We start from the raw sequence: 25,985 nt of genomic DNA on the forward strand, positions 1-25,985 counted from the left end.
CACTCAAATAACTGGAGACTTAAAAAAGGAACAAGAACTAAAAATCTACAAAAATATAATTTAGTAATATAAGACACTGTTTTTTTTTTTTTTTTATTTAACTGAGTTGAAGAAAGAAAAAAAAAACCCAAACAAATGTGTCCTGGACAAATGAGAGACTTTTCTGTTGAACAGTGGGACAAAATACCTGTCAACAGGTGCAGAAGTCTGACTGAGAGGAACAGAAAACACCTGACTGGAGCGGAAACATTAAAGGATTGTTCTACTAAATATTACTTTAAGACTGATGTAATATGTAATAAATTATCTTATTTGTTTGCTTTTTGTAAAAAGAATATTTCTATTGAACCAGAATTAGAAAAACATGTCATGATTTTCATCAAATTTTTATTCATTACTTTAGACAATTTCAGCTTATTTTACAGGCAGCTGTTTTTTTTTCCTTCTTTAATGAAAGGGGATGAATAAATATGACTGTATATCAACTGTATGCAGGCTTGACGGGGTAAAGACCCAGGGATGTGTACGGGTATGAATGAACTTTATGTGTAGGCTACATGCTGATTATTTCAGGCACACGTCAGATCAGATGGTCTTCCTCATGCTGGACAAACACTGAACACACCACAGCTACAGAAAACAGGCGAGAGCAACAACTGTGCACTGCTCTCTAAGCTGAGCCAATCAAATTTTGTACCTTATTTTATGTGCACTGGAAGATGAGAATAATACTGCAAAACTCCTGTAATATATCCCAAACAAGCCTTTCAACGCTTCCAGCTATCTGCTGATTTAAACCTTTGTCTGTTTGCCTGAAGAAGTGGCTGAAGACATTTAAACCAGTCAGCATCTCCAGTTCAGCTGCTTCCAATTAAGTCTGTGGCGGGACTCAGGCTCTTCTCATTAGGCCAACAAACCACTTCAAACACGCCGTGCTTATGACTTCCACCTAAATGGCAACAGACTGACAACAATTACTTCTCAACATTTGGTATGTTTCAGATTAAATTTTCTCTTCTGCTCATTTAAGGTGGGTTTAACTCCAGTCCCACACTGGTACAGCCCTGCCTGCCAGTGCTCTGTTGTAAATGAGGCTGCTGGGATTATAATGGGCCCACTGACAACTCACTGCCCACACCAGATTGCTGAGTTTCTCAGTGTGACATCATGTCTCCGTTAGTCACCCATATCGGCACAAGCACTTGACCTTTTCACTCACAATGTGGCAACAGAAACGTCTTGTTTGCTGTAATTCCTGCCTGATGCCGAAGAGCTGGAGAGGGCAGCTCTTCCCACCCTTCCCTCATCTGAGACATTAATCATGTTACATGTCTAAAAACTAAATAATATCCCCGCTACTGTTTTCTCCTCAGCCGGTTGCAGTTTCTAAATAAACCCACGCCGGGTTTGTGAAACGTTTCCACGAGTTAAACAGCTCACAGCAAATTCCCAACATGCTGAATAATGAGAACCACTGAGCTGCTTCAGCTCCTTCAGTCTGTTTAGATATCCTCCGATAGCATCAGCGTCTTCTCCTCTTCGCTCTGTGTGCCGTCTTCTTACCTGACAGAAAAACAACGCTCCAGATGTAGGACGCGACCCTGATCTCGCCGCCTTAGATTACATCACTCCAACAACACGTGTCTGACATAACTGATTGGCCGCTTGACTGCAATCATTTCACTTGAGACTTTCTCACAATAGAGCTGGGCATTTACGAATAAAAACACCCCAATTAACAGTAAAATAAGACGTAAACAAGTTATGTCATCACAACACTACCTCAAAGGGCTTTACAATCCAAAACATCATTTGAGTAAAAAGGTGAAAGGATGCAACAGGAACAATGTGTGATACATTCCTGTGTGTGTGCATCACATCGCCACAGTATAATGCTGAAGCAGGATAAGAGAACCACACCGAGTAGCAATGGTGCCTGCTACAAGATAAAACTGTGGTGTGAGAAAACGCAGCATGTTGGCTAAAAACAAAGAAAATGCCATCTTAGATGTGCATGTGACAAAGGAACAGTTTGATCTTATTAAAATATCATGAAGGTGCAATAAAATAAAACAAAAAATAACATTTAATTAAATATAATTAAATTAAATAAATGATAAAAATGAAACGAAAAGTAAAAAAAAGGTTAAAAAATAAAATAAATAAAATATATAAAATAAAAAAATATAAAGTCATAAAATAAAAGCAAAACAAAAAATATAACATACATTTTAAAAAGCCAACAAATAAAATAAAATACCCACATTTAAAACCTCATTAAAAAACGGGGGGTTATTAAGGAAGATATTACAAAGATTTGGACTGAATGAATGAAATGAATGAAGGAGAAAAAAAAAAAGAATTTGCTTGCCTAACTATAAATGTTTTCATACATATGTCCTAAAAATAATTATTGCAATATAACAGGATGCAAGGATGGGTTAGCTGTAGGGCTGGGCGATATGACCTTTTAGTAATATCCCGATATTTTTATGCCGTGTCACGATATACGATATATATCTCGATATTTACCTCAGCCTTGAATGAATGCTTTGGTGCATACAATCACATCAGTAAGATGATTTTGTGTCTCCATTAAAACATAACTGTTCATACTGCATTAAGATGTGCTGATTTTAAACATTCATGCCAAAAGGATGAAATTGTAACGAAGCAAACTGATCAAAACTGTATTTATTGAACAGTTAAAGCAGTAGCAGAAACATGTCATTTTAAAACAAAATAAAGTGACTTTGCATGATGTAATAAATGCAACGTATGAAAATAGGTGCTCTAGGGGGGACTTTTCAAATGATGAACTATTATAAGGCTTTGCTTTATGAAGACGTTTTTGAGTTGTCGTGTATTTTTTTAATCGCAGAGTTTAGCGTAGAAATCAGTCTTATAATCCAGGCAGAATGTCCTCGTATCGTCTCCAATAAACGGCTTCAGTTTTTAATTCAGGATTTGATCCTCACTGCTTTCTGTACTTTCTAGAGACATGAGGAGCCAGATAAATATGCTTGTGTCACACACAGTGGATGAGGTGAGTAAGTGACAGAGTCTGTGAATGTAATTAAATAGAATTAATGACGTGAAAAACGTTGTAATTTACGTCCCACTCTGTAATCCAGAGCGGGATCAGTGGCGGATTTGGCTGTTCATTGTGACTGTAGGTGGAGTCGTGCAGGTGTCCTCTCTGCTCCTCTGACTGGCTGCAGCTGCAGCCGGAGCGACTGAGTGCTTTAGGACGGGGAGAGACTCTCCTTCTGACAATAACTTTACAATATGCGCTTTAAAGTCAGTCGCCAAAACACCAGGAAAGTCTCCAATAACTCCAGTAAAAGTCGCTATATTTGTCGCTTCTCACAAGAAGTTGCCAGATTTAGTGAGAAAGTGTCTCCACGCTGCCTCTCATGACGTAGCACGTAGCTCATGTTATGTACGTAACGAGGTGCGCTTGCTTTAACTCTCTGTGCAAAGCGGTGCAGAGTGGAGGAGGAGGGAGGAAACCCCGCCCACAGCTAAAAACACCTGCGTGACAACAGGATACTCCAATATGACGAATATAGACATTTTCTATATCGTACAGGGGACTAGCAACGATATCTCCAGTATATTCGATATATCGCCCCGCCCTAGTTAGCTGCAATCAAAGCTGATGAAAAGTTTCTAAGAAACCTACAAAACAAAATACTCACTCTGCTATATCCAGGTATCCACATGAAGCGGCTGCATGGAGGGGGATCCAGCCCTCGTTGTCAGGCTGGTTGACGCTGGCTCCATGCTCCACCAGGAAAGTCACCATGTCAACGTTGTCATCGATGCATGCCTATAGGAACACAGAGAGGATGAGAGTAAGAACACAAGCTGCCTTATGCATCTGAGCAATGAATGGGAGCACATAGACATGTGGAGCTTCCTGATGGATAGCTGTGTGTGTTCAAAAGGTTTCAGGCAGCTGGAGCATTCCCTAAATGCCTGCACACAGCAGGGCCGCTTTAAATACCACGTAGTACCATAGGGCCAGCCCCATGTGGTCGCCCATTTATGCCAAAAGTAAAACCAGACGATGACAGAGAGATGGCACGATTATAGATTAGTAAGATTTTCACAATTTATTTATTAATTTCCCGTCACTATAAATCATCAAAACACTTTGTGTCTTCAAGTTGAATTCATTTCTAACTTCTGATGCCAAAATAATAAAACCAAAACGTAAAGGAAGCTAGAAGTCTGATTTCAACACAATGTCCTCTGCTCTGCTGCTTTTTACCTCTGCATGAGTCTCAGAAAACAGACGGAAAAGGCTGCAGGACCACAACCTGGACCTGCGAGTCCTTCTGGAAACTACATTATAAAAATGTATTTTATTTGAAGCTGAGTGGAGAACAAACAGGATGAGCTCCTCGCTGCTCACTAGCAGAGTGGCTGCTGTGTGACATACATAACAGAGAAAATGTAGAAGCAAGGCTACAAGTCTGATATTAAATTCAGGTTTTACTAAAGGCTAACGCACACAAAAGATGCATCCACCTCACAGTCAGAAGACGAATGTAAAAGTCGTGTAACGTTCAGCGAAGGCTGCTTCACTTGTCGCTGCAGCCTCACTTAAATGACACATTAACGTGGCTCTATGATGCTATTTTTTTCCTACAGTGTTGAAAATCCAGACTGTGATGATATGCTTTCGTCCTGATTTGATTCTGATTTTTTTGTGTGCAAATTTGATTTAAATTGTGATTGTCAAGATTCTTTGATATTTCTGATTTTTGTCGATTCCAGTGAGGGAAAAAAAAAACACACAGTAGCCAGACCATCATTCTGCTGCTGTAATGCCCAAGACGACAAGTGAAAAGACCAATAAAAACAATAAAAATGACTAATTTTATTAACAGATTGATTTTTTTGTATAATTTTTTTTTTTTTTTAAATAAAAATAATTTTAAAATTGTGAAGCCAAAAATCCTGATATTTAATTTTTTCGAGTTGATTTCTCACCCCTATTGAATACTCGTCAGACATACGAGCAACGCCGTTTATCACCGAAACACAGGTTTGAGTTTTCCAGCACTCCACTTTCGGTTTCCATGGCGATGGAAATGATTGGTTTTAGGGAGTTTTTTACTACTTTGAAACTTTAGTGACATCCCAGGGCAGGGACTCAGTGATTGGTCATCTTCTTTAGGTTGTGCACGTTCAGGAGAAGAAAGCCACGCCCGCCTTCACTGCTTAGTACAACTACTCCTTGCAGTTGACCAATCAGACGCAGCCTGCAGGACAGAGGGCGGAGCTTTCTCTGTTGGCGTGTTTCTACCAGAGGCTGATCTGAGGGGATCAATACAATATGAATTAAGGGGTTTGTGGAAAATGATTGATTTTTTACCCTACTGGACTTGCATGTCAAAATAAATTAGACTGAAATGTGCATCATAGAGACAATTTAACACCTCATTAAGCCCTTATAGGGTTTCTCACCTCCCCATAATGTGATTATTTGACATCATTGTCCATTATTGAAATCTTTCTTCCTTGTTTTTATTATTTTGTATTCTATGTAAATTTCTTGGTGTCTAATGATTCTTTTTAAGAGGAAACTTAAATATATCATCAAACCCTGAACGTTAAGCTGTACTTTGAGGTAAATAACTGGTGGTTATTCTGCAATATCCATCTGTTTTTTTTTATACCTGCATATTCCACTGCAGGGTAGCGGAGGCTAGAGCGTAACGCAGCAGCTACAAGGCCAGAGGCAGGGTATACCCTGGACAGGTCACCAGTCCATCACAGGGCCCGTGGACTGGAACTATGACATGCTTGTCATCCTCCACACTGACACTTTGGTGATTTTTTTTCTATAGCCAAAGAAATCTGGCAAAAATGACTATTTGGAGGGAATAACTTGTACTTTACTGTACTTTCCACTCCAGCACAACTCCGTTACTAACGAAAAACAAAGTAAAAGCAGTAAAATTGTGTAACTTTAATTCTACATGCAAGTTGTGCTTATCTGCCAATGTTTCAGGCATAATCCATTTACAGGAAATAGCGACACTGGCGTGTACCGTTGCAGCTGTGACAACGTTGTAAGAGCTAAGCCGACCTAAATGCTCACTGCCATAAAAAACTGCTGGGTATGAACTACAGAAATATGTACACACTACATTCATCTACTATAACTATGTGGTTGGGACAGGCACAATGCTGCTCAACCCTTTTCTGACACTACCTCCTGCAAAGAGACTTTTTCCCCATCTGCGCATCATTTTCTCAAGTCTTGGCTTTTAGGATAAAGGAAAGTTTGGCACTTAAACAAAAAGAAAATATTTACATATGTAGCCATTTCTTGCAGCTAATTTTTGCCAGTTACAGTTATTAATGCAACCAATAATACCCAACAGTCTCAAAGAACCAACTCCAGTTCAACTCCATGTTATCACACGTCTTGGCTCTGTTCCAGCCACAGAGGACCAATAGTTATTTTCTGCTCACTTTATTGATCTTTGGGTCCTGATTAGACATTACTGTAAAGTTAAGTTTTCTGATTGGTGGAAAGATTTGCAGGAAGTGGCTTAATCATCATTTCCTGATCTTAATGGAGGTCTCAGCAACATAGCACACAGCACAAATATGATCAGTGATGGTGTTAGCATCGATCAGGGGTGCCCAAGTCCGGTCCTGGAGATCTACCATCCTGTTGTTTTTAGGTGCAACCCTTCTCCAACACACCTGAATCAAATAGGTGGCTCGTTAGCAGCCTCTGCAGAGCTGAATGACATGCAGAAGAGGAATTCAGCTGTTTGACTCAGCTGTGCTGGACAGGGGTTGCATCTAAAAGGTTGCAGGATGGTAGATCTCCAGGACTGGACTTGGGCACCCCTGGCATAGATCAATCCTTTTGTTCTGTCATGGACAGGAGTGTCCGGGGTGTACCCTGCCTTTCGCCGAATGACTGCAGGGATAGACTTCAGCTTCCCAGCAACCCCCTAATTGGACTAAGCAGTTTGGAAAATGAATGAATGAATGAATGACTCATTTGTGTTTCAGAACAAACTACATTTTGTGGCTGGCTATCAACCTTCTGGATGGGGCCAAGCAGCAACCCCCTGCTGTTAAAAGTGAAGCCTATGCAGAAGTGCGAAAAATGTTGCAGTTCCCCCTTCATCCACTAGGGGCTCCAAAACAGAGCAAATCCCCATAGACTCCCAGTTTAAAAAGATCAACTTCACAGCAGAAATAAGCTTTTCTAACACTTCCATTAAGAATTTAATTTCATATTGAAATTTGTCATATTTAGGAGTCGTTTTGATTGACAGTTACCTGATATCCCGCTTCAGGATGACAGAGTGTTGAAAAACCACAGTCTCCTGAGAGACTGGTGACAATAGCGACAAAGTGGTAGTGATCGGGAGTGCCACAGATCTAGTGGACTTTTAAGAGTTAAATGAAATGATACCAAACAAGGGTATGGGAAACATTCATATGACCTATAATAAAAAAATGAAAAAAATCACAAGGGTCACAAATCACAAGTATTTATTAGCGGCCAATAAGAGCCAAGACCCCCACAGATTAGGTACAGTTATGAACATATGTTGCGTGTAAATCTGTTTTTACACAATGTGTTGCCAAGAACTTACCCATCAGCAAAACTTTTCCAGAAATTACCCAGGATTACTTTTTATTTTCACAGCTGAGCAGCTAGTGTAACAGCTGCATCAGATATGCTGAGGTGGTAAAAGTTAAACGGCAGATTTAGGCCAAATCTGCAGGTGAGTATAAGCTGCACGATTAAAAAGACATTAAACGCAAAAATTATTGAATAAAATCTTGTTCATGTGGCTGATAAGGGGAAAAATGTTCAACAAAAAAGACGTTATCTCATGTAAAAGACACTTATTGTGATCCAGTGATGGTCATAAATCACACACTCAAATGTAAACAAACACAACAAAACGAAGATAAACCCAGTAAAAGAAAGTTTACACAAACACCAACAGCGGTAAATAACATACCAAGCAATAGTTACAAGAAATATTTGCCAATAACCCCTGAAATGTAAAAGTGAACACCGTGAGCGGACAGTCCTCCTCTCGTCTGGTGTTGCTATGACAACAAAAGCGTTGACAAGGGAAACAGATCCACATGAGCACACAGCAGCCCCCCGTTCAGGGCACACGACTGTCTGGCTGGAATCTTTGTCCAAATTTGGGCCGTTTACAGCACCAGAGCGGGAGAGTGCCTGCACAGGCTTCACTGGGCTTATCTGACAGACTGTGTGTGTTTGTGGATGATATGGTTTGGTTATGTACGAGTGATCAAACACATCCTCTGAGCTTCTTATGCTGCACATGGACTTTATGACCAACTGGGCTCGTCTGAGCTCGCATCACAAAAGAAATGTCGCCTTTATCAGCGTGTGAGATTAGTGGGGCTGCCATGTCCCAACAGTCCGACACCGTCAACACTTCTTTATGACTTTATAATCAAATAAGTTGCTGGAATGGGGCAGCCTCAGTCAGTGTTTGGTCACATTCAGGTTATGGGTGTCCTCCAGAGAATCACCATGAGGCAGGCTGCTTTTTACTGGGATTTGAAATGAAGCCCTGACACAGAAAACTGCAGAACATTTACATACATTCAGGGGGGAAAGAGCAGCGCTAACACAAACAGAGATGCCATCTTGGACTTGAAATGTACAACACCTGCACAAGAAGACTTTGCAGTCTATAATAATTATGCACCTTTAAAACACTAATTCACATTAAAAGGCAGCCAATTTATTACACCTATTAACCAATCGCAGTCATCCTTCTGTTCTCTGAATCTCTAAAATGTCTTCCAGTCAGTATTCCAAACAAACATGAAGGCTGCCTTAGCAGATTCCCACTGCAAAGAACTTTACAGTGTTATCTTCCTGAAAGCCAACACTGACCCATGTCTCACACAGCTGCACACATGCGTATATTGGCAGCCACATAGCCATCAGCTGAAACCTTTACCGTGTGTTTTGGATATCATATTTTAACAAGTGACGTCTGGGAAAGTAAGGAAAACCTCTTGACAAACTATGTACTTTGGGTACTTCGCATGCAGCTGAACAACTCACCTGAAATCCCCACATCTAGTTACGACATGGGTCTGGCTGCAGACCTCCACGATGGGGACAGTCCTGTTGCAGGATCCACCATGGGGCCAATAGAGAAACACTTTGATATAAGTTGCATTAGAAAACTCTCATGTGCAGTTCTGTAGGTAAAATGCACTGACAAAATCAGCAACCCGTGTGCTATAACCACTGTTTCCCCGTCCGGATCGTGCAATAAAAACACGCTGATTAAACAAGCGAACGGCCTCCTGTCCTCATAAAATAATATTCTTATTAATTAATTATATCTGAATGTTTTGAACTGATATTTATGTGGAAAAACTGATAACTGTATGACGCACCCACAAGGTCTAGTTGAGCCATAACATTCGACGTCTTCAGCTGAATGTTTAAATAATACGATAGTAAGAATTCAGTCGACTGGCTGCATTATTTTCCTTGATATGCGCGCCAAAGTTAAATCCCCGTTTTATCACTTTGTTACGGGCGTCACCATAGCAACACATTAAATCAACTGGTTCAGATCAGCTGGCTTTGACAACAGCTGTTTAGCATAAAAGTACAAGATATAATAGTTCATGTCTCCAATCATATTTAGCAAGTTTAGAAACAAAAACTATTTGTTATAAAACACTACTGCGTGGGACTGTGGCATAAGCAGACGACACACTGAGACCTGTGTATTACCTGGTTTTTAATGCACCTACTAGGCCATATTACAGGGGTAGGAAATCAAATCGAAAAAAAATCGATATTGGGATTTTTTGCTTCACAATTTTAAAATCAAAATATTCTTTCAAATGTTAATTTTAAATGAATAAAAATAATCAATTATAATTTTTTCTGTCGTTTTTATTGTTTTTATTGATCCTTTGACTTGTCTTCTTGGGCTTTGCAGCAGCAGAAAGACTGTCAGGAAAAAAACAACACAGTAGCCAAACTGAAATCCACAAAGATAACTAGCAAAAAAGTTTTGTACATTTTTTTTGTTTTCAGCAATATAGAAGAATTGCGAGAATCACAATTTAAATAGAATCGACAGGGAAAAAAATTGGAATTGAATTGTGACGAAAGCATATCGTCACAGCCCTACAGCCCATGTTTTTACTAATACCACCAAAGGGTATAGTTTCTATTTTCTATATATTGTTTATATTTTTGTTTTCTTTTGTTTGGCGTTAGTTACCACAGTGATGTTCTGCTTATTGTGGTTTTCCAAATAAAACAGTAACCCGAGTTTTATTGCAAAATCATGCTACTTAACATGTAATACTATGATAAAAAAAAAGTGAAACCTTTGACATAATAAACATGATATGGTGCCATTTTATGAAATTTGGATGAAAGCTCTACGCTTCTGCATAACGTTTATCTTTCTAAGTCTTTTTCACTTTCTTCTGTTGTGTTTTATTGGCTGATGGCAAACCTTTTAATCTCATTGGGTGGGGGAGGGGTGGGTGAAGGAAAGTTTGTTTCTTCCGATGCCTGTAGTGGAGGAGGTGGAGTCTACACCGGATCTGTCCCCTCAGTGGAGGTCTGCAGCCAGAGTCTCTTGCTAATTACTCACACTTATTATCTTGTCCGTCTTTCCCTGGTCCAATAATGGAAACAAGCCCCTTAAGGTGAACACGATGATGCTGGTGACCTCCCTCGTCAATCAGTCACAAGCCTGTCGACTCCTCCCAGCTGCTACTGGAGTCCAACAAAAGTAATCCTTTAATTTCTGTCATTTTCTTCCGTTGACAAGTACCAGAGTTACAGCTCGTATCAACAATGAGCTTAGTGTGAGACAGAAACAGCAACACCACCCAAACCTAAGTAGCCTTATCGTTTTTAGAGTATTGTAGGATCTTGAACCCCACAATGTCTCTCTGAACACTCCTCAACATGCAACATCATCGTCCAAATGAAACAAAAGTATTTCATAACAACATCGGAGAAAGCAGAAAGTACACAAAGAAATTAGTTTTCTTAAATTAAGTTGTATTTAGGAAACATTGTGGACTTAATCTTGCATTAAACATTATAGTTTGTCCTTAAATGATGCATAAAAACGTGCCATGGCTGCAGAGAAACACTCAGACATGATGTAACTCTCAAACAGACACGTAGCCATTTAAACCAGTTTGGCGAGTATTCCTCAAAGGAGGAAAGACGAAGACGCATGACATGGGATGGTCAACAGAAATACCTGTGGAGTGCAACTTCATGTTTATCGTTTTGCTCACGGATGCAGGGTTTTTGTTGTTTTTAAGCCATGCCTGGTCGTATAAAAACCCAGCGCTTAGCTCACACCATGCAGTTTTGAACTCCATTTTCCTGCTGCAGACAATAATCTAAAGGCTGCAGATAAAAAGATCCGACAAGTTAGTGCTTCTATCAGTGGTCTATGGCTAGATGAGTAAGAGGCAGGGTTAGCATGGGGGGAAGAAATAAACCCAAAAAGGGAAAACATATATAATATAAATATGAAGATTTAGCCTGGTAATTCAGCTAGATTTAGTGAAATGTTGGTGAGAGTCCATGATTCCCTGGATGGTGGGAAGTCAAACACTTCAAGAGACCAGACAGAAGAGAAACTGAATCACCAGAAGCTTACATAGTGTATACAGCAGTGTTATGGTATCCATCAAACCTTGTCCATATGTCATGCTCAGTCTGGGAAAACGTCTTGTTTAAGAGAAACACACAACATTGTGTGAAATGAAACTCTTGTGGTTTTTACTTGGCTTTCGACTGCTACTAAATGTTTACACACTTCTGGTTTTCCTGGCCTTGTTTGCTGTAATGTGACTGGTTTAACCCTTTCACACACATTAAGCTGTGCTGCTTGTGTATGATTTCTATGTGCTCTTTGTTTAACAAAGTCGCACACGTCCTAAAGACTTGTAAAAGCAGCAGTTGCCACGACAATATACAGCACATTGAAACACGTATGCTGTCTGTTTGGGAGATAAGAAACACGTCTGAGTTCTTACCTTCTGATAAAAAAGACCTCAAACATGAAAGCCAGCACTGGGAAGTTGATGTAACAGCTAAATAAAAAATAAAAATGGTCACACACCTAATCGATGGAAACGGGAAGCTCCGTTTGATTGGTCGACAGCATTAAGCGCGCATTGTGAAAAGAGCTCAGTTAATCTGCCAGACTTTGTGGGATGTGGTTAACAATGCAGCAAGGAAATACAATGAAAATCACTAATCTCTAATTGCAATTTAATTCCAGCTATAAAGGGAAAAAAAGAAGCTCAGAAAGACTGTCAATGAGAGTCCAAGGTCCAGTCTAAAGAAATTCTATAATCTGCTGAAAGCAGACATGAAAATTATTGAAGAGAAGTGATGGAAACACTTGATTAGTATCTTCTGATCAGGTTGGAAATGAAAATGACTGGAAGACTGAATTTTCAGTAAGTTACTTCTCAAGCTGCTCTTATGTGTAGCCTTTCTTAAGAAAACACTAGAGGCGGGAATTTGTTTGATCATGATACAACATATTGATGTACTGGAGAGCGATCCAATGTTTGCTACTATCTCAAATTCAGTCACGATCGGATCTCGATTCAATTCGATTGAAACAACTTTTTCCATTCATATCAAAATCAATACAAGCAACTAAAAAAATACTAAAAAGTTTTTAAAACTGTGCTCAGGTAATTAATTGAATAAAAATAATAAAAAAAATATTGCTCTAACAAAGAGACTTATTTAATGTGAAACTCGCCAGGGTAACTCAACACAAAATAAAAGTGCATTTGATAAATTATATTGTATTGATTTTTGAGGGATATTTGCATTTTGGAGAGATGTCATTGGCTCACTGACCACATGATCGTCATGTCAGTTTAGATCGATTTATTGTTAACCCCTGGTAGGGATGGAAATCAAAAGCCTGTTTCGTTCAGGGCTGGTTTTGCATTTACCAATACCCCAACATAATACGCCGCTGGGCTTATCAATGGTTCGATAAGAGTCAACAGGTGCTGGCCAGCTATGACTAAACTATGTCAGATATGCAAGTCCATTTATCGGCAGAAGAGGCGAGTCAGAGCATGAGAACGTCTACTTTTCACTGAGAAACATGACAATGAGCTCTCACGTCTACATCAAAGTACCCGTATGGGCAACAGAATAAGACAGGCCTACATCCTTGTGCGGAAGACTACGCAGACCTATCACTACTCTGCTTTGCTTTACTTAGGACTGCAATACTTGCTAAAGGTCTGCTTAATATGCAGAATCCTTTCATTCAATCCTGCCGTCACATTAATGGCATAACTTTCTGTGGATGTTGGAGACTTCCTCATTGGCATACCCAGGTTCCCTCCTGGGGACAATATTCCTGCTCTGTCTGGAGGCTTTCAGCAGCTTGTTGACTAGTTAGCTCACCTGCAGCCACAGGAGTATTACTGTATGCCACAGGAGTATTACTGTATGCCACAGGAGTATACTGTATGCCACAGGAGTATTACTGTATGCCACAGGAGTATTACTGTATGCCACAGGAGTATTACTGTATGCCACAGGAGTATCTTGTATGCCACAGGAGTATTACTGTATGCCACAGGAGTATACTGTATGCCACAGGAGTATCTTGTATGCCACAGGAGTATCTTGTATGCCACAGGAGTATACTGTATGCCACAGGAGTATTACTGTATGCCACAGGAGTATTACTGTATGCCACAGGAGTATCTTGTATGCCACAGGAGTATCTTGTATGCCACAGGAGTATCTTGTATGCCACAGGAGTATTACTGTATGCCACAGGAGTATTACTGTATGCCACAGGAGTATCTTGTATGCCACAGGAGTATCTTGTATGCCACAGGAGTATACTGTATGCCACAGGAGTATTACTGTATGCCACAGGAGTATTACTGTATGCCACAGGAGTATCTTGTATGCCACAGGAGTATCTTGTATGCCACAGGAGTATCTTGTATGCCACAGGAGTATACTGTATGCCACAGGAGTATTACTGTATGCCACAGGAGTATTACTGTATGCCACAGGAGTATCTTGTATGCCACAGGAGTATTACTGTATGCCACAGGAGTATTACTGTATGCCACAGGAGTATTACTGTATGCCACAGGAGTATTACTGTATGCCACAGGAGTATTACTGTATGCCACAGGAGTATACTGTATGCCACAGGAGTATACTGTATGCCACAGGAGTATACTGTATGCCACAGGAGTATACTGTATGCCACAGGAGTATTACTGTATGCCACAGGAGTATTACTGTATGCCACAGGAGTATTACTGTATGCCACAGGAGTATCTTGTATGCCACAGGAGTATTACTGTATGCCACAGGAGTATTACTGTATGCCACAGGAGTATACTGTATGCCACAGGAGTATTACTGTATGCCACAGGAGTATTACTGTATGCCACAGGAGTATCTTGTATGCCACAGGAGTATACTGTATGCCACAGGAGTATTACTGTATGCCACAGGAGTATTACTGTATGCCACAGGAGTATTACTGTATGCCACAGGAGTATACTGTATGCCACAGGAGTATACTGTATGCCACAGGAGTATCTTGTATGCCACAGGAGTATACTGTATGCCACAGGAGTATTACTGTATGCCACAGGAGTATTACTGTATGCCACAGGAGTATCTTGTATGCCACAGGAGTATACTGTATGCCACAGGAGTATACTGTATGCCACAGGAGTATACTGTATGCCACAGGAGTATTACTGTATGCCACAGGAGTATCTTGTATGCCACAGGAGTATACTGTATGCCACAGGAGTATTACTGTATGCCACAGGAGTATACTGTATGCCACAGGAGTATACTGTATGCCACAGGAGTATTACTGTATGCCACAGGAGTATACTGTATGCCACAGGAGTATTACTGTATGCCACAGGAGTATTACTGTATGCCACAGGAGTATACTGTATGCCACAGGAGTATTACTGTATGCCACAGGAGTATTACTGTATGCCACAGGAGTATTACTGTATGCCACAGGAGTATACTGTATGCCACAGGAGTATTACTGTATGCCACAGGAGTATTACTGTATGCCACAGGAGTATTACTGTATGCCACAGGAGTATACTGTATGACAGCGTCTTTTAGATCTACTCTCCTGAAACTTTTAGATGTAACCCTCCAACACACTTAAATGTCTCTCAGCCTGGCTTTAGATTCAGGGTGTGCTGGAGAAAGGTTGGACCAGACTCGGGCACCGCTGCTGTATGTGTTTAACTGAGACTTCAGCTGGCTACAGCCAGACACACTAGTTGCATTTTCACTACATTTTTTTGCAAAATAAAAGCGATATTTGCTATTTCGACGAACAATTGCGATTTAGGGGTGTTTTGTGCAGAGTGTTGTCCGTCTTGTCCGGCTCACGAGATTTTCCGTGAATTGCGGCTTATGCAAAGTAGCCACGTAGCATTATTTTGGAGTTTTCTACTTGCTGTGGAGAATTTGCAACAGCTTTTCAAAGCTTTGCTCCCTCATTTTCTTTTCTAAAACTCTAAAATTCACATTTTTTTTCCACACAATGCCATCTTTACCAAAAATGAACTGGTCGTGACCCCCACGTCATGTCCGTGGGACACGTAAATGCAAAAAAGGTGTTGCCATTACACTTTGACATATTTCTATCTAGAAACATCAGAAAAATCTCCTCATGAGAGCGTAAAAGCTTTTTGGGAATATATAAAACCTTTTTTTTGTAAATGTAGCTGTTTCAATTCGCAGAATTTTACTGCAATGTTTCGTTTTTGCGCAATTCTAGGTGTAATGGAAAAGCACCTTTAGTTAATAGAATCCAAACTGAGAAAGAAGTGTTGAAACAGTTCTGGTAGAGCTATTTTCCAGTGTGCTCTCTGTGTTACATGGGGCCATGCACAAGCCGAGCAGAGCAGCAATGAGGTGCAGTCGTGTAAATAAAACAAATATAGCATTTAGTTCTTTAATAAAAGGATAAAGTATAAAGCTGTGCTGAAGGAAAGGTCTAAAGGAAGGAGCCGCTCTATGTGTATAGAGTTATGAGAAACATGCAGGAGCAGATACAGGAATTATGCATCATTGATTCACCAGCACAATCTCTTTTTAGTTAAAATGGGAGTTTTGCATCAATAAGAATCACACAGTGGTCATAATTCATTTCAGTGCAGAGTTTTTATATTAAGTGATGCATTTCCCCCTTTCAGACTAGATCTATAGTTTTGGAATCAGTTTGAAGAGGTTATTGATCTGAAGCGTTGTATTGACGATGTGTGAAGGTGAAAACAATTCTAACTCTGAATGGACACTTTAGATATTAAATATTCATTCTTTTTTTTGGACACAGTGAACCCATGTTGTATACTTGTTTAATCTTGGAAAACTTGGTCAGGAATTGAAAAGGGAATGGATAAAGAACCGGACAGAGAGGCAGACTTGATGAAGGCCTTGAAAGAAATAAAATCTTATCTATTCCTAACCCTGCATGTGGAGCTGATTAAAACTTTAGCCGTGAAATCAAATAATATTTTGTCCATGCCAAAGAGGGGAAAAAAAACAAACAGAACAAAAACAAAAACAAAAGACAAGAGAGACAATAATACAGTGTGCACCATGAGCAGCAGTATAGTAACTGCTGTCGTCAACAAACTGGACTAAACCAATGATTTGCACTCAAAAAGACAAAAGGCTGGTCTGTTGCTATGACAATAAGGCTAAAAAGAGAGCGTGGTTCCTGAGGCTTGTACTACAGAATGGTATCAACATACCCAGGATATCTCTACATTACCTGGGTTGACTCAAGATAAAATCCAGCTTCGTAGTATGGGCTGTAAAGCCCACTGGGGTTTTAGTAATGGTCCCTGAAATGTACTGCTTGAATAAAACAGCAGTGAGACAACATCAACAGGCTGTTATGACTATCATACCAACAGGAGGCAATAGGCACAATAGAAATTTATTTAATTTAGAGATTTTGCACCAAATGCCTCCTCAGTTACGAGGCAACACTGATCTGGATTAAAGATCGACCAATAATCAGCATGGAGTGGGCCATTTTATTACAATAGCCAAGAAAGTAGGTTTATTTCAAAACACGCTCCTTTGGCTCGTATACAGCGGTCTCGCTGCCTGAAGTCACCACTCTTGGCTGTGTAACAATGTCCCGCCTACAGCTCCCACTTATTGGCTGACAGAAAATGACAGCCAATCAGCACAGGCATTTTGTGGCCGCTCCACAGAGAGAGGAGAAGATAAAGGCAGCAGAAAAAGTCAAAGTTGCAATAATAATCCTCTATGCTCAGGTTTTAGAGACAAAACAACCTTTTTATCATCGGTTTCAATGGCATGCTGCCCAGAGGCCACATCTGGACCTGCCTGCTCGCCATTTTCACATCAAGTGCGACACAATTTTGCAGAGTCCAAATGACTTCGCCTCTAAAACTTACAAAGCCAGCAAGTTCCACTGAAAATCCATGCACACGGATTATTAAACCATGCCCTTTGTTTTGCAATCTGTACACATTTTTCACCTGCTATTCTTTTTAACCAGTGGAATTTAATGGTTTTGTAGTAAATAAAATAAAATAAAAAAAATAAAAAAAACAGGTTTGTAACTTTATTTAGTGAACAAGACCCAGATGTCTCCTTTTATTAAATACAGGTCAAGGCAACATAGGTTCAGCAAGTAGCCCACAGATTCAGAGATGAACCTGTGGAAGTCTGTCAAGCTTACTGCCAACACTAAAAGAACTATCAGTCCATCTTTCTGGAGACCCAGAAAGAAAAAAAAATCATAAGGTGAGAGATCCACCACCAGTAAAGCGATGCTGCCACTGCTGATTTATTAGTCAGGTCTATTGGGGCTTCATGAAGAGAGCTGACAGCTTAATTTAGCAGCACTCCACATCAAGGAGACACTCGAGGACCCCTCCCCTCCATGACTTCCTTTAGTAGCACCCTCAGATGGTCGACTCAAGCATACTAAACTACAGCTGTGGCCTGATTGGTTGTTAAATGCTTTCTTTTATCTGCACCAGTTACTTTCTTGCCCACTGCTGCCCCCTTATTGAGATGGATTTTTATAAAGTGGTAAAATGTCTCAGTTTTACATCTGATATGCTATTTTTATGTTCTGTTAAGAATAAAATCTGAGCTGATCAGATTAGTAAATGACTGCATTCTGTTTTATTCACAACATGCACGGCATGCCAACTTTCAGGAAGTGTGGTTGGACTACTACAGCTCATCTTAAATGGCTACTACACTAATGAGTGTAATAAAACATTAACCACAAGACAACCACCACAAAAATGTAAGAATCCCCCTCAGGGATTAATAAACTATTTCACATTTAATTTGAACTTTCTTGAAGCATCTTGAAGAACATGACAAATGAAGAAGGGGAGAGGTTATTTACTACAGGAAAACATTAAACAATTCAAACCACATGACTCCATTTACTAATATTTTCTGCATCCCTCAGTATCTTTTGCTTTCTGCGAGACCACTTCAGTGTTTCTGCTTAATCCTGGTCTCATGTGGGCAGAGTGGAACTGGGCTCTCTGTTGAGATGGATGCTGGAGTTTCTGACAGGAAAACTAGAATATTCTGCATGATTTTTAGTCTGTTACATGCACAAAAAAAATAATAATCACGAAGGGAGGCTTGTTGATATTCAAAGTGACAGGTCATAATGTAGGATTAGTTTTCTGCTTTGTCCTGAGATTACAGATCAGTTTTCTCCCATAGAGAGGAACAACGTAGACAACAAAGCAGCTCCTACTGGAGCTCAGAAGTGCTGCTAAGTTCACCCTTTCCTCCCGTAGTACAACTTCTCTCCAGTACGAAGCCAGGCACTGGACTAACATACCAGTGAAGAAATTCCCAGATAAGTAATACTGCCTAGCCAGGCATCAGTGCTCTGGCCACTCCTCGTGGGCTACGTCATTGGCTCAGAGGCACACAGCCACTTCCACAAAAGGAATTCCTTCTTTCAGCCTGCATGCAAGTACGAGTGCATTACGGGTCCACATTTGCATGAGTGCGCTCGAGGGCGTGTTTGTGTGAGTGTGTGCGTGTCAGGTAGAACAAAGTACAGTGTGAACATTAGAGATGAGGCTGAAAACACAACATTAGGAAGGGTAAAACTGATCACAGCTTGACAGTTCCTTCGGTGGTGTGGCATGCATTTGTTTTTGTTGCATCGGAGACAAAGAGATCACGGCTCCTGTGCTGCTTGGCAGCGTCTCTGAGGCCACAGGGTAAGGCAGGGGGGTGGGCTGAAGTGCTGCAGGGCAACCAGCTGGGTCCGACAACGAGATGAGCTCTTTTTGGAGCTGTAGCCAGACAACAAACGCTCACACACACATGCACGCACGCACGCACACACACACACACACACACACACACACACACACACACACACACACACACACACACACACACACACACACACACACACACACACACACACACACACACACACACACACACAGGACCTTTGCCTTCTGTGCTGCTGCTGCAGCTACCGAGTACAACCATATATGGCTCTGGGATTCCCATGGAAAAAAGACAGGGATTGTGGAAGAAGGGGGAAAAAAAATGCCGGCAAGCTTGGAACTATGTTTCACTTTGGTTTTCTGCTCAGCACCTAAAACAATAGCCTCACTTCAGAGCCCAATGACAGGTCTAAAGGCGAGAGGGTACACTACCGTGGACAGACGGACTGCTGGATATTTCTGTAGAATAGACGCCTGATGTGAATGATACGAAGCAGAAGATGGTTCAGTCAGCAGTCACTGACATCCCATCATCCAGCGTCATTCCTCACACCAACAATGTCCATTTATTTAACCAGACAGGCTGCATGAAGCACCCGCATGGGGAGAACAGTTAACCCATTGTTAACCTGACTTACCTTCAGTAAGGCAGCCTGACATGTTCACATCTCACCTGGGAAACTCTGGGCCGTGTTTGTGGCCTTTTTGGTCCACGTGTTCTTTTTGTTAGTTGAGTAAAAAGGCGTGAAGAGGCTCATTCAGGCATGATCTCTGTTAAGACAGCCTCAGGTGTCAGATTATGAGGCTAAAATGATGTAAAAATGAATTAAGTTGCCAGAACATCCTAAAACCTACCAACAGAGGAAAATGAGTAACGTACAGTATATAAACCAGGGATGTGCACGATTAAGTCAACTGTCTTTCTTTATAAAGTCTATTTGTTTGAACTAAAGCTATGTCTCATCGGATATGGTGCCGTTTACCACATTAAGAGTACAGCATGGCTCGTTTAAAGTCGAGCTAAAGGGTGGAAGAGATGCGGACAGCAGTCAGCTGGTCTGACGCTCAGCACAGGTCAAAAGCCCGTTTCTGCTCCCTAAATGTGATGTCTGTTGCAAACATGGTCTTACTTTCATGTTTTTGTTCCGTTGCCATGTTTTGCTACAATCTTTGGTAACAGCCCACCGCTGAGTTCCAGCAGGGTTTGTGCACCACTCCTGGGTCGAGTGAAAGGAGTTAACCCTGAAGCTAGTTGCAGCTTCGCACAGGAGTAATTATCTGAGGAGGCGGAAGGAGGACAGTTTAAAAACCCTTTCTGTTTTCACTGCTGCTGGAAGTAGCAGACAAGGGCAACATGGTCACCGAACCTTCGCAGAAATCTTGCTTCAGGAGCAAAAACACCAGGCAGAAAGACCAGTAACAAAAAAAAAACAAAAACTGGTTCAGTTGAAACTAAACACTGCCGTGAGCAGTGTGTGGTTCACCTGGCAGAGCAGCCGCCCAGGTTCAAGCCAATGTCTCCCTGACCCACTTTTCCCATCTACCTGCTGAACAAGAAAGGCTGCTGGAGTCCCCACAATGTTAAACTAAATTACACACAACGTTATACAAACAGCATCTCACACGCGTTTTACAATTTCCATTTGGACATTTTGCATTTTAAAGTTGATGTCATGATGACATCACAACTAATCTGTCGTGACTGGTCTGACTGGTTCACTTAAAGCACCTAAAATGCTCATTCCCAACATAAACTGCTAAAACCTTTTTTTTTTTTTTTAATGCTGTTTTATGTAAAAGAAAGTTTTTAATAATGCACGATGGAGCTTAAGTAGACGTGATGTTTTCAGCCTCAGCTGTCAGATTATGAGGCTAAAATGATGTAAAATGAATGTATTGATAGATACAGCAGCTTAAAGCGCAGCCAGAAGAAGAAAACAGGATTTATTAGGAACAGAACTTTGTATAACAGGGACCTGCAGCCTGCGGCTCCGGAGCCACAAGTGGCTCTTCAGTCCTTCCACAATGGCTCTTCATAATACTGGCTTAAAAAATGTTTTTGAAAACAGTTAACAAATGCAGGCTTTAGCAGGTTTTTCTGGAAACTCTTGTTTTTTATATAAATTATTTTAAAAATATCAAGATGCCCTAGAGAAAACCATCCACCACTTGCAACATTTCTCACTTTAAAACCTAAAATAGAAATAATATTGTAGTTCTTAAAAATTGAAAATTGCCTATAGCAGGTATTTATTATTAGGTCTTATTTTTGTTCAAAAGGTTATTCATGGTTATAAACGAACTGTATTTAGCTCAGTGTTACCAACTCATCAGTAAGAAAAGTAGCTATTGGCTGTCTTTAAGACAGCCCAACGACATCATCACCTAATTAGCATAATCCAGCTGGTTCACATAGTTGTCAGTTGTAGAGATATAATGTCATGGGGGAGGCAAGATTGAGACCCTAAATATACTTAGAACATGAAAACCTTAAATGAACATTTTCTTTGTATTTTAAGTTCAGTTTTTATTAAGTGTGGTTTGATTTTTACTTTGGGGTCTCTAACGTTACAATGCTTCTCACTAGGGATGGGAAAATCGAATCGGAAAATCAAAAATCGGGATTATTTTGCTTCACAATTTTAAAAATGGATTTTTTGTTAAAAAAAATCTTTTCTTTTTTTTTTTTTAAACCAAACAAATAAATTTGATCCACTATAAAAATTTTAGTCATTTTTATTGTTTTCATTGATCTTTTTACTTGTCTTTCTGGGCATTATAGCAGCAGAATGAGGATTTGGCTACTGTGTAGTTTTTTTCCTCATTGAAATCAAGAAAAATGACAAGCAAAAAAAAATAATTTTTTTTTTTTAATACAATTATTCAGTTTTTAATCTACAAAATTAGCAATATTGAAAAATTGTGAGAATCGCAATTTAAATCGAATTGGCACCCAAAAATCGGGACAAAAGCATATCGTCACAGCCCTACTACTTACTTTTATAATGTTTTAGTCAACACTCATCTGACTAAAACACCTGGAGACGTTAATATCTGAAGGTAAGCTCGGACGTGATCTGCCACTTTGCATGTTTCGTTTCCAGTCTGGTGATGGAGCAGAGGTGATCATCACCTGCTCTCACTGCAGCTGGGAGGTGGGACCTGCTGCTGCACGAGGACTGAGCTCTTTAATGAAAATGAATAAACTATACCTGCTTTCACGTCAGACTAATAACAGCATAAGAAATAATACTATTTGTCGCTAGTTGCTGTTTGGGAAATAAAAAGTCAATAGAAGGGTCAGAAAACTCACTAAATAAAGCAACAAAGTTAGCAACACTGATTTAGCTGCACAGACAAAATGGCTCTTTGGATTGTAAAAGTTGCAGAAACAACACACAGATCAACAGTGACCAAGTCTCTACTTATCTGCACATCATTCTCTCAACTCTGAAACAAACACACAACAAACTATCTAGACTCCAGGTGTTTCAAATTTACAGCCATCTATGCCACATTTTACCTAATATACTTAAAATAGCAACAGTTACATAAATGAGACGTGTTTAGGAAAAGAAAAAACAAAGGTCTACCAGGCCGTCGTTTTTTAAAGGAAAATAATGAATAAAATGTAGAGTTCACAACATTTCACACACTGCAGCATGAGATGGAAAAGAAGATGTGACTGCAAACTTGTTTGCCAGGTTTTAGAAAAACCATCATGCAAGACGGGGCAGACAGCTGTGAAGATAAATACGTGTGTGTGTGTGTGTGTGTGTGTGTGTGTGTGTGTGTGTGTGTGTGTGTGTGCGCGTGTGTGTGTGTGTGTGTGTGTGCATGTGTCATGTTGGTGTCCGGGTTAGAAGCAGAAGGCCAGAGTGAGCTCGCTAGTGGAGCCTCAGAGAGGAAATGAGAAAAATAAACAGCCACTTCCTGTTCCTCTCTGGCCTGAAATGTCCACATGCACAGACCCTTCCTACCATCACCACCTTAGTGAGGCACACTGTGGACCCAAGCACATCCGGGGACCAAGCATCTATCTCTCATGTCCTTTAAAACATCTATCAAGTACAGACAACCATTCAGAGACAGGAGTGAGCTTCAATGGCAGATGTGAAAATTATTAGACCCCTCTAAGCCCAGGTAGTCAACAATTACTGAATATCGGCTTTGGTAATGAAAATATATGGAACATGATCACCTTTGGCCTTGATATAGAGGTCGTAAGCAGTGGATTGTATTCTCATAAATTCTTTGTGCTCTATGCAGAAGCTTGAATAGTCTTGGGTCATCAATTATTCATTTACAACCCATGAACAGCTCAGCTTAATTGCACTCTGATTTAACGTTTATGCTCTATAAAACATGGAAATAAGCCCATCTTTGACACCATAATTGCATCATTTAATCAGTTTTTATTTTCACTTATGAATGTTAAAAGTTTCCATATTGTCAGACAAGCGAGCTTCTTCCACCTCCTCCAGCGAGGCGATTTAGTCACATCTTCACCTTTAACACACACACGGGTCTGTGGTTATTCTAAACGTTTAATTAGGGCGGGGCAATATATCAAATATACTGGGGATATCGTTGCTAGTCCCCTGTACGATATAGAAAATGCCTATATTCGTCATATTGGAGTATCCTGTTGTCACGCAGGTGTTTTTAGCTGTGGGCGGGGTTTCCTCCCTCCTCCTCCACTCTGCACCGCTTTGCACAGAGAGTTAAAGCAAGCGCACCTCGTTACGTACATAACGTGAGCTACGTGCTACGTCATGAGAGGCAGCGTGGAGACACTTTCTCGCTAAATCTGGCAACTTTTTGTGAGAAGCGACAAATATAGCGACTTTTACTGGAGTTATTGGAGACTTTCCAGGTGTTTTGGCGTCTGACTTTAAAGCGCATATTGTAAAGTTATTGTCAGAAGGAGAGTCCCTCCCCGTCCTAAAGCACTCAGTCGCTCCGGCTGCAGCTGCAGCCAGTCAGAGGAGCAGAGAGGACACCTGCACGACTCCACCTACAGTCACAATGAACAGCCAAATCCGCCACTGATCCCGCTCTGGATTACAGAGTGGGACGTAAATTACAACGTTTTTCACGTCACGCAAAAATAATTAATTCTATTTGATTACATTCACAGCCTCTGTCACTTACTCACCTCATCCACTGTGTGTGACACAAGCATATTTATCTGGCTCCTCATGTCTCTAGAAAGTACAGAAAGGAGTGGGAATCAAACCCTGAAATAAAAGCTGGCTGAAGCCGTTTATTGGAGACGATACGAGGACATTCTGCCTGGATTATAAGACTGATTTCTACGCTAAACTCTGCGATTAAAAAAAATACACGACAACTCAAAAACGTATCCATAAAGCAAAGCCTTATAATAGTTCATCATTTGAAAAGTCCCCCCTAGAGCCCCTATTTTCATACGTTGCATTTATTACATCATGCAAAGTCACTTTATTTTGTTTTAAAATGACATGTTTCTGCCACTGCTTCAACTCTTCAATAAATACGGTTTTGATCAGTTTGCTTCGTTACAATTTCATCCTTTTGGCATGAATGTTTAAAATCAGCATATCTTAATGCAGTATGAACAGTTATGTTTTAATGGAGACACAAAATCATCTTACTGATGTGATTGTCTGCACCAAAGCATTAATTCAAGGCTGAGGTAAATATCGAGATATATATCGTATATCGTGACGTGCCATAAAAATATCGGGATATTACTAGAAGGTCATATCGCCCAGCCCTACGTTTAACATGTCGGATATATACTGATACAAAACATCCTTCACAAAGACTCGCAGCAAACGTGCAAAATAATGTCATGGTCCGGGCCACTGATAAAGCATCGCCTTCATGTGTCACCTCAAAGATATTGATAAGCATTACAGCAAACTGTAGAGCACTTAGTCTTACAGAAACTCATACATCAGTGCCAATAATCATTAACTCCAACTAAGTAAATAGAAAATTAATCCCTCTTGTATTGTCAAAAATGTAATTCTGAAGAATATCATGATCAAAACTTGAGGTTTACATCCAACCACAAAATGTAATGTTTATTTAGAGACTGTTTATGGTAAAACCAGGGATGGATCATCATTTATCACAGCAAATAATAGTCATAATAATAATAATAATAATAATGATAGAAAGGTTGTCGTTACTCCTGCCTATGTAGATGACCTGCATCTTGACCTAGAAATTCCTGTCTGTCTTTCAACCAATCAGATGGCTTTAATTGACAGTAAGGTCCAACAGAGAGCAGCCAAACTTCAACAACTAGGCAGAAGGTTTTCTGTCTAAAAGAACTAAATAATGGTCTTCTATGACCTGAATGAGGCACTGGTGTAAAAAGGCAGCTGAGTCAGAGTGAGGATAGAGGATAGAGAGATTTTGTGAGGATAGAGAGTAAACAGTTGTATAAATAACTGTAAATGGCATAAAGCACCTGGAGAAAAGTGTAAACATGTAAATAGTATGTGTTGCATGTGTTTCGGACAAGATAGAATGATGTGCAGATGAGGAAAGGCTTGGTCGCTGCTGAACTGTGTGTTCTTTCTACAAACTTCTGTTAATAATGAAAAGTTTTGTTGTGA

At 40.3% G+C, this 25,985-nt stretch overlaps 1 protein-coding gene across 4 annotated transcripts in view; it reads right to left on the reverse strand.

Moving 5' to 3' along the window:
• The window catches only part of ppp1r12a (protein phosphatase 1, regulatory subunit 12A), a 71,403-nt gene that overhangs the window by 37,766 nt on the left and 7,652 nt on the right, over positions 1-25,985 (reverse strand). For all 4 annotated transcript variants that reach the window (XM_079262943.1, XM_079262944.1, XM_079262942.1 and 1 more), the window contains exon 2: positions 3,702-3,832. In XM_079262943.1, the coding sequence (XP_079119069.1) occupies positions 3,702-3,832 (131 nt within the window). The remainder of the gene's footprint in view (positions 1-3,701; positions 3,833-25,985) is intronic.

This window comes from Telmatherina bonti (assembly GCF_933228915.1).
Source record: "Telmatherina bonti genome assembly, chromosome: 23".
In the NCBI taxonomy this organism is placed as follows: domain Eukaryota; kingdom Metazoa; phylum Chordata; class Actinopteri; order Atheriniformes; family Telmatherinidae; genus Telmatherina; species Telmatherina bonti.